This window comes from Populus alba, chromosome 11 (genome assembly GCF_005239225.2).
Source record: "Populus alba chromosome 11, ASM523922v2, whole genome shotgun sequence".
Lineage (NCBI taxonomy): Eukaryota > Viridiplantae > Streptophyta > Magnoliopsida > Malpighiales > Salicaceae > Populus > Populus alba.
The window spans coordinates 15,203,625-15,212,651 of record NC_133294.1 but is presented as its reverse complement, the minus strand read 5'-3'; the positions used below and the strand labels follow the sequence as shown (position 1 = coordinate 15,212,651).

Sequence of the window (9,027 nt, the reverse complement as noted above, 5' to 3'; positions counted from 1 at the left end):
AACTTGAAACCCAGACGTTGAACTGAACAGGATTTAAAAACTATGAAAAACACCCTATACACTGATGATCTGTAGGTTACTGTACCCAAAAGCTCAATTCTAACGGGTACCGAAGTCAAATTTGGCGACTTGAACTCTTTCTTTTTTCACTGCACGGATGAAATAAATAAATTAGTTCTTTTCTTTGGAAATCTATGACTATCCATTTCACTAAGGACGAACCTCAAATTAGTCCTTCAAATATGAAATAATTCTTAATATGATCTCCAAAACAAAATTGAATTATCAAGGTATCTAAGGCTAGCTTTTTCTATTTCTAGATTAAAAAAAGTCAAACGCTCCTTTATAATATATTTTTTAGGTTGCGTTTGACTACTATTCTAAAATAAAAAAAGATAAAAACAATGAAAATAAAAAAAACAATATATAAAAAAATGGTTATATAATTGTGTTAGATAGTAGTGCATAAGATAAAATGATTGTCTTTTAATCATGTTTGGTTATGGTAGACAAGATAAAATAAAATATAAAAAGTCTATTTTACCCTTAACATGTATTATTGTCAAACTTATATATCTTAAAAAAATAATTAGATATTATTTTTTTAGTTTATATAAGTGTTGAAACTAATAAATTGCAATTACTTTAGTTATAAAACTCAAACTATAATAATAATAATTTTTATTCTTACATTAACTTGAGTCAACCCGAGTTGATAATCTTGATACATGACTCATGCCTTGTCCCAGATTGATTTGTAGATCGAGTTTTAAAACTATGATATTAACTACTTATTCTTACATTGATTTAGGTCAATCCAGGCTGACCCTCTCGACTTGCCCCGAGTTAACTTTGAATCAGGTTTTAAAACTATGATAATAACTATTTTTATCCTTACACTAATCAAGGTTGATGATCAACCCGACTCATGAGTGGGGCTTTGCCTCAAGTTGATCTCTAAGTTGGGTTTTTTAAAACTATAATAATAATCATTTTTATTCTTATATTGACTCTTGTCTTACCCTGAGCTAACTTGTGACTTAGGCCTTACTTCGAGCTGACCCCCGAGTCAAGTTTTAAAATTACAATAATAACTATTTTTATGCTTACGTTGACTTGGGTCACCCTAGGTTAACCCTCTTGACTCATGCATGACCTGGGCCTTGTCCTATATCAACCCCTAAGTTAAATTTTAAAAATATGATAATAAACATTTTTATCCTTACATGTATTAGTTGAATAATTTTAAAATTAAGAGTCATTTACAAGGATATTTCAGGAATTATAAAATAATAAATATTATTTCTAGAGACACGTCTCCTCTATTGAAAGTACATAAAATTCATTTTAAAACTGTTATAAAGACATTTATTTTTAACTTAGTGTCTTTGTCATCCAAACACATTTATGTCACTACTATCTCTATCATTTTTATCCTGAAACAATAACCAAACACTACATTATTAAATATATTTATATATAATTTAGATGGAAAATACTAATAGATATTGACTAGATTGGTGGCTCATGCCATACAAATTTTTTTTAATGTGTTAAAAAAATATTTAGTAAATGATAATGTTTTTATAGAAGTAAGAGAAACCTGAGAGTTAGGTAAAATCTTGATTAATTTAATAATATGATAAGAAAATAGGCAACAACAATAATAATAAAAAAATATTGTAGCGGGTCAAGCTGGGTTAACTCATGAAACCTGTGATATGGCACATGAGATTGAGATAATTTCATAGAAGGATGAAATTAAAAAAAAAATTAATTGTAAAAATAGACTTGAAAAAAAATATCTGAGTGAACCCAATCTAATCTTTCAAACTTGTGATCCAAAAGATTAACAAAATCCTGATAAATAAAATATTGAGGGACAAAATCAAAAAAGAAAGTTCAAAAAAATAAAATAAAAATAAATAGCAATAAAAAATAAAAGCTAAATCTGACATAAAATAAAATGAGTTAAAATATTAAGGGATGCAATTAAGAAAATAATTAAGAGAATGATATTAAATATTAATGAATGTAATTGAAAGGATAATTTAATTAAGAAAATGATTAAAAAAACTTAATAATCAAAAGAATAAGGGTTAAATGGAAAGAAAATTCTAATTCCATTGATTATTTAAGATAACAGAAATAATAAAAAAATAAGAATCAAATCCACAAGAAAAGAAACTGAAGATGAGAGAGGAAAGAAGAAAGGAAAAAAAAAAGCAACTAGTATAAAACCCGATGTTTTTTTGCCATACGCCCTGCCCAATAATGAAGGCAACGTCGTGAGAATTAAAACGCTGTCGTGGAAGCTAGAGTTTGGCCGGCGGATGATGCTGTACCCTTATTCCGAACAACGTGGGAGCACTCACACACAACCAAATTTTATAAATAAATTAATATTATATATATGCCTAAATACTAAAGTGCCCTTAAGTAGACTTAGTAACTACTGAAAAACTAAGCGGAAAAGAAAATAAAACCCCTTGACTAAAAAGAAACACAATTTCATTGTAAGGACATTTAGGTAATTTCATTGTGCACTTAAATGAAATAACTGAAAGTGCCTTTCCCCACTGTTGCATTATTTTTTAACTTAAAAGACATGCTAGTTATTTTACTCTGCAAATAAAGAGAGAAATGACTAATATACCCTTGCTTTTAAGGTCATTTGTGTTTTATCAATAAAAGTAAAATTATTATTTCACTATTTCATTCAATCAATAGTAACAATAAATCTATAGCAACAGTAAAAAATACACAGTAATATAACTACTCCTTTAAGTTTCTTTTAATAATAATAATAATGGGAAACGTTCTCGTCTATTACTAATTCAGCTGATGAAATATTTAGTTTAGGTATCTAGTTAAACTGTGTGTATGGTTTGAGGACTGATTTTAGATTTTCCCAATTATTGAGCTGCTGCTGGCCTTTCTTTTATGTGGACTGCATTCATCATCTCATAATTTCAGCCAATAATTATCGTCTACATTCTATCTCAAAATAGAATTTCATCTCCTCATCATGAATACCAATCAGCATTTCTTGTTGCCTGACCCCACATAGCAAGCCCTTATCACAGTTGTTCATCAAAATAAACCCAAGTAAAGCTAATGTGATATCATAGTCAGTAGTACACTGAATCAAAAACCTATTATTATAACCTAACTACCTCCACACACTCCAATTTGGAGAAGCAAACAGTTAGATTGATAACTCGATCAACTCAACTCAGTTCCTCCCAACCTCAACTCGGTGGCCAAAAAATGGCTGCTTTACACACCATTTCTCCTCACAGTCTCCTTCCTCTTTCAAAACCCAAAAAGACCATTTCAAAAAACCTGCAAAGCCCTCAGTTTCTATCCCCAAAATTGCCAAAGAGCCAAGCTTTCTCTAGAAACATACCGAGCTGGCACTTGAATTCTGTTTTCCAAGAAGAGGTTGATGTTATTCCAGTACGAAGTGGTGACAGCGTAGACCAGCAAGAAGGGATGGTAGCGAGTCAGGTAGAGAGAGAAGGGACCGAGTTGGCTCCTCAGGTGAGTGGGTTTGGGGGGAGTGAAGGGCAGCTCTCTTTTGAAGGATTCTCTTCAGCTTCAAGTTCTGTTCTTGATGGAGAGACTAGAGAGAGGGAATTGGAGTGCGAGAGGTTAATTGATAGGACCATCAATGCAACGATTGTTCTTGCTGCTGGTACTTATGCTATTACCAAGTTGCTCACAATTGACCATGATTACTGGCACGTAAGTAAAAAGCTTATTTATTACGTGTCTTTAGAACAAATCAAATCATAATTGGTTGCTTTATATGTTGTTTAGAGTTTTTTTTTTTTTTTTTTTTATTGTTGTCATGCTACTTATGAAATTTGTTCCTGCTGGACAATACAAGGGTATCTCCATTTCTTCTTATGTTCTTCATGCTTAGCTTTTCTTGAGAAATAAAATTAGCTTCAAGTTAATTTCCCCTTTCTTGGCTTTGAAGCAATATGATTTTTGTGGCTTCACCTTTAGCTTTGGGTTTGTGTCCTATTGCTCAATCTTTGCAATTCAGATCCGATTTTTTATGGAAGCTGAAGGCTTTGTCTAGGAGGCTAAGACTGCTAGAAAATTGTGGTTATGGTGATAAAAGTTTGGGACTTATGGGTCAAACAAACATATCCAGCTTGATATTAAGGAGTTGAGACTTGAGAGAATTCTTGGTTTCTTGTACAGAAGATTCATTAAAACTCTTAATTGGTATTCTGGTTGTTGTAATTCATCCATCCAAACCTTCTTGGTGTGTTTTAAATTTAAGATGTTGCATGCTATTGATGTTAACTTTTCTTTTTTCTCATTTCCGTAAGCATTGCAGAATGACATAATTGGATGTGTTTTCTATTTTCTTGATGTCTTTTTGTATTCCTAAATTATGTAGTTGTTCATCCACTAGATCTTCAAGATCTACTTTTCACTTTTCTACTAGGGGTGGACACTCTTTGAAATATTAAGATATGCACCTCAACACAACTGGTCTGCTTATGAGGAAGCTCTAAAGACAAACCCAGTTTTAGCGAAAATGATGATTAGTGGTGTGGTCTACTCTGTTGGGGATTGGATTGCACAGGTTTGTAAATGTTGTGAAACCAATATTGTGATATTCTATTTTTTCTTGTGTATATATCCTTTTACTTTCTTGTTTCTGTTTCATCATCAGTGCTATGAAGGCAAACCAATTTTTGAGTTTGACCGCACAAGAATGTTTAGATCAGGCATTGTTGGCTTTACATTACACGGCTCCCTTTCACATTACTATTACCAGTTTTGCGAGGTGATTAACGTACTTCAAGTTTCCTTTGAAGTTTAATAGGCATAGTGATGTATTCAGTGATTTACTCAATCAATTTACTGTCTTCTAGGAGCTTTTTCCATTCCAAGATTGGTGGGTGGTTCCTGCCAAAGTGGCCTTCGACCAAACTTTGTGGGCAGCAGCTTGGAACAGCATTTATTTCACAGTGTTGGGATTCTTGCGTCTGGAATCGCCTGCCAGCATTTTCAGTGAACTGACAGCTACATTTTGGCCGATGCTTACAGTAAGAGAACCTTCTCCCCTTTCCTCTTTGTGTCCAGAACCAAACTTTGATCTAGTGTTTGCTCTTATTATCACCTGGTAATGGAGTTAGAAAGACTGCTATCTGGCAAAACCACATTACTGGTTTTGAATATTTCCTTTCTGCATTAATAGTTGGATGTTTGAGACCCATGAATTTAATATGCATGGTGGTGTCATTTGTATGGCTCTATCTTATATTCATAATTTTAAATGTTAGTTTGCAACCATTCTAAAACTTTAATGAGTGCATAAATTATTTTATAACTGACAAGCCTCAACCCAACAAGTTTCAAATTTGTTGATTTTCTGTTCAAAATGGTCAAGTGGTGAGGAGCATTTTCGTTTTCAGTTTATCTAAGCCGAATTATGTGCTTGAAGTCTGGTTTTTGTTTATTACTTGGACTATTGGATCAAAACACATGAATTTAGTAGTTAGTTTTTTCTTGCTCACAACCTGGCTTAATTTTGTATTGTTTAATGTGGTCTGCTGTGCAGGCAGGATGGAAGCTTTGGCCATTTGCTCATCTTATTACATATGGTGTGATTCCTGTAGAACAAAGACTCCTTTGGGTGGATTGTGTAGAACTCATCTGGGTGACCATACTGTCCACGTAAGTAGCATATTGTTTCATTCTGAACTGTCATGCATTAGGTAATGAAGACTGGAAAGACATTAATGGACTCTTTTTCGTAGGAAATCTGATTAGGAAACGCATGCTAGATGAATAATTAACAGTTACAAGTCCCAGTTATTCGAACACTGGATATTTCCATTACACAACTGAGATACGCTTTTTTATTATTATTATTATTATTTCTTAGAGACAGTTTTGATACACTAAATATTTCCGAGTGAAGTATGGATGCATACAAGTTTTTTGTTTCCTAATTCTCTCACATAAATTTCTGGTTTGGAGATCTCCAGTGGTCCCTCTTACAGTTCTGCTAGAAATTTATTTAGAATCTTCCAGTACTTGGGGGTATTTGGAATTGTGGTGTAAAGTGCTTTTCAAAATAGTTTTTTACCTGAAAATGCATTAAAATAATTTTTTTTCGGATTTTGTTTTTTAATTTTTGACATCAGCACATCAAGAGCATCACATAACACTAAAAAAACATTAATTTGATGCTTTTTCAAGCCAAAAATACATTTGAAAAACACTCAAAAATAGAAGCAGAAGTTATGCCAAACTCTGTCGTGTATGTGGTCTTGCCATGTTGGATGCAAATATGAGTGATAAATATAAAGCAAAGTGTTTGTATAAAAGATGAACCCATTACCCATAAGTCTATGCTTTTGGGTTGGAGAAGTGGACACGGAGGACCATGCATCTCCCTGAGCACAAGAAGCTCTCTAACATGACATGGCACAGCAAAGTCTTCTCTGTCCTTATTCTGTTTGGTCTGGTGATAAAAGGAATTTTTTTTTTTTTTTACTTGAGTCTGAAGTTCTAAAACTGCTGATTTTGTTTTTGTTTTGTTTTTTTTTTTTTCCTCTTTGGTAGTTATTCAAACGAGAAATCAGAAGCACGAATATCAGAGGCAACAGTAGAAGCTTCTTCCAGTTCCCTGTCCAAAGTTTCCCCTGAGGTATACCGCATAACTGTTATATACTGCCTTATTTGGATATGAAGTTATGATATGCTTTGAGTTGTCTTCTCCTTTTCCAACCCATTTTTTTTTTCTCTTCACAGGAGTAGTTGCTCAGCTCAATGCAGTCATGAGGGCTTTGACAGAGGAGAACACAGCGTGACCATATATCTTGATGCAAGAATAGCAATGCCAAAGTTGCTGGACAGACTGGCTATCGTATATACCCCACGCATCTTGCAACCTTGCGTATTTATGTTAATTGATGATTATTATACTCTTCTTGAGATACTTCCTAACAGCTGTAAAAATCGTAGTAATGGAAAGTTTCCATGAAACATAGAAGAATTTACCAGGTAAGCATATATGAAGAAATGCCTGACCACCCAAATGAAATACAATTTCAAAACCCACCATTCCAATGGCAGCTTCAATCTCAAATCTGCAGGCACAGTTAACAAATATAATGATGATTATCTGCAACCACAGTTGCCCTCTTCCATAAGAAAGAAAACGAGTTGCAGACGCAGTGCTATTAGAGAAGGGAAGAAAGTGGATGATGGAGCAACTGGGACACAAGAGGCTTTTGATTGAATGATTCACTACTTGTCTCCATTCCAGCAATCCAGACAATTGTAGTAGGTTCTATTATCACTCAAGTTAACCCTGTTCATCAATTACGTGTTATTCGTTTCTTCTTTCTAACGCAAAAAAAAACAAAATAGCTTTCATATTAAGTTATTAACCCGGCTATATCTTTTTGACTTCAAAACGCGTCCACTGCTCTGCTCCAGCTAGATCATGATTCCGTGCACATTGTGTCTGCACGCGTCCTCGTCCACATATCATCTTCAAAATGCTCTAAATGTTTGCTTTTACTACTTGAAAAAGCACTTCAATAATTTTTAGCTTTTAATATTATTTTCTGGGATTTTTCTTCTCTTAATGAAATTTGGAGAATACCAAATCATCCCTCCTTTTAACACCAAGAAAAGGTCAGCTTTGTGAATTTCTAAATTCAACACAACTTCAAGAACTAATTTATTATTCTAGTTGAATATTCAACGAAGCAAACCAATACCGTATGAAAGTGTCAAGATTACATTGACTATCCAAGCAGATATATGATTTCCCAGAAGCTTGAAAAACTACGATGCCATATTAATGTAGTAGTCATAAGATGTTGAAAAATTAAAAAAAAAAAAAAAAAAACTGCTGTTAATTAGTTCACATATAGACAAAATCGTTTTCTGAGATAAATACAGAACAGCCATCTGCTGAAACTCACTCACAAAAGAAGAAATTAAAAAGAAGAAGCAAGATATTGCAAATTAACTAGGCCATGGACATGTTAGAAAGCCGACTAGGCGTTGGCCGGAAGTTAAACCACCGAAGGGTTAACCTCCGATTTGGTGGTGCTAATGCCCTTCTTAATATCTCTTTATTTGCTTGATGTCTTCTGATCAACTTGTCACCGGGCACCATGTAGCCATGCTTGCTACACCTTACCGACCCCGGACGGTTTGAGCACGTACAAGTTGAGCGTGGCCTAGGAGGTATCGATACAACTTGATTATTTCTTCTAACCCTATTGCCCTCACCGAGTGCTTGTCTTGTTGGAAGCTGTAACCTTCCCCTAGCCTGTTTCTGAGACATGGATTCCATTTTGTGAGCCGAGAGAGAGAGAGAGAGAGAGAAAGAGAGAGAGAGAGAGGTATGATCTTGAGCTGGCTATGCGAAGAATTGCGTTGCCACAGTTGGTTTAGCACATGTTAAAAGCTTTTTATACAGAAATGCAATGATGCATGTCTTGACAAGGCTGTTCTTAAGGATTTTCTCATGATTCCATATGATTGGCTTGGCAAGAAGACCTTGACTTGTTAAACACTTGGTAAGTTGGTAGAGTCTCATTTGAGGCTTGATGGATTCAAACCTTTCTTTTTGACTTTCAAATGTTGAACTTGTCAACTCGGAATATTAGTGCCTCCCTGGACAAGCACTCGCATGCACCAACTCCAACTACGATTTTGAATGGAACCTCCTCCTCCTCCTTCTTCTTTAGTTTCTTTACTCTTTTTTTTTTTTTTTTTTTTTTTTTATTTCTTAATTAGTGATATTTATACTCCCTTCGCCAACTCAGTTTTAAAGGAATTTAATATATATAATGACCAATAAATTAAAGGAAAGTTACGGAATCTCATTTGCTTGTTTTTCTATATATATCCATTGGGGAGTTTGTTGTAAATGATAATTAATTTTATTTCATGTTATCATTTCAGATTTATTTTTTTTATTACAAAGGGGATTTGATCAGATCTCTCAAAAAGAGAGGAAATTAACCCTAA

The 9,027-nt window shown here is 33.8% G+C and overlaps 2 protein-coding genes across 2 annotated transcripts; one reads left to right on the top strand and one right to left on the bottom strand.

Annotated features, from left to right (window-relative positions):
• Nucleotides 1-3,181: 3,181 nt before the first annotated feature.
• Nucleotides 3,182-7,109, top strand: LOC118047556 (uncharacterized). The gene is made up of 7 exons (XM_035056892.2): nt 3,182-3,747; nt 4,466-4,606; nt 4,697-4,810; nt 4,899-5,072; nt 5,588-5,703; nt 6,598-6,682; nt 6,787-7,109. The coding sequence occupies exons 1-7, from the start codon at nt 3,271-3,273 to the stop codon at nt 6,790-6,792; spliced, it is 1,113 nt and encodes a 370-aa protein (XP_034912783.1). The 5' UTR covers nt 3,182-3,270; the 3' UTR covers nt 6,793-7,109.
• A 775-nt stretch (nt 7,110-7,884) lies between these two features.
• Nucleotides 7,885-8,625, bottom strand: LOC118047557 (uncharacterized). The gene has a single exon (XM_035056893.2). The coding sequence runs from the start codon at nt 8,345-8,347 to the stop codon at nt 8,018-8,020; it is 330 nt and encodes a 109-aa protein (XP_034912784.1). The 5' UTR covers nt 8,348-8,625; the 3' UTR covers nt 7,885-8,017.
• Between the last annotated feature and the right edge of the window lie 402 nt (nt 8,626-9,027).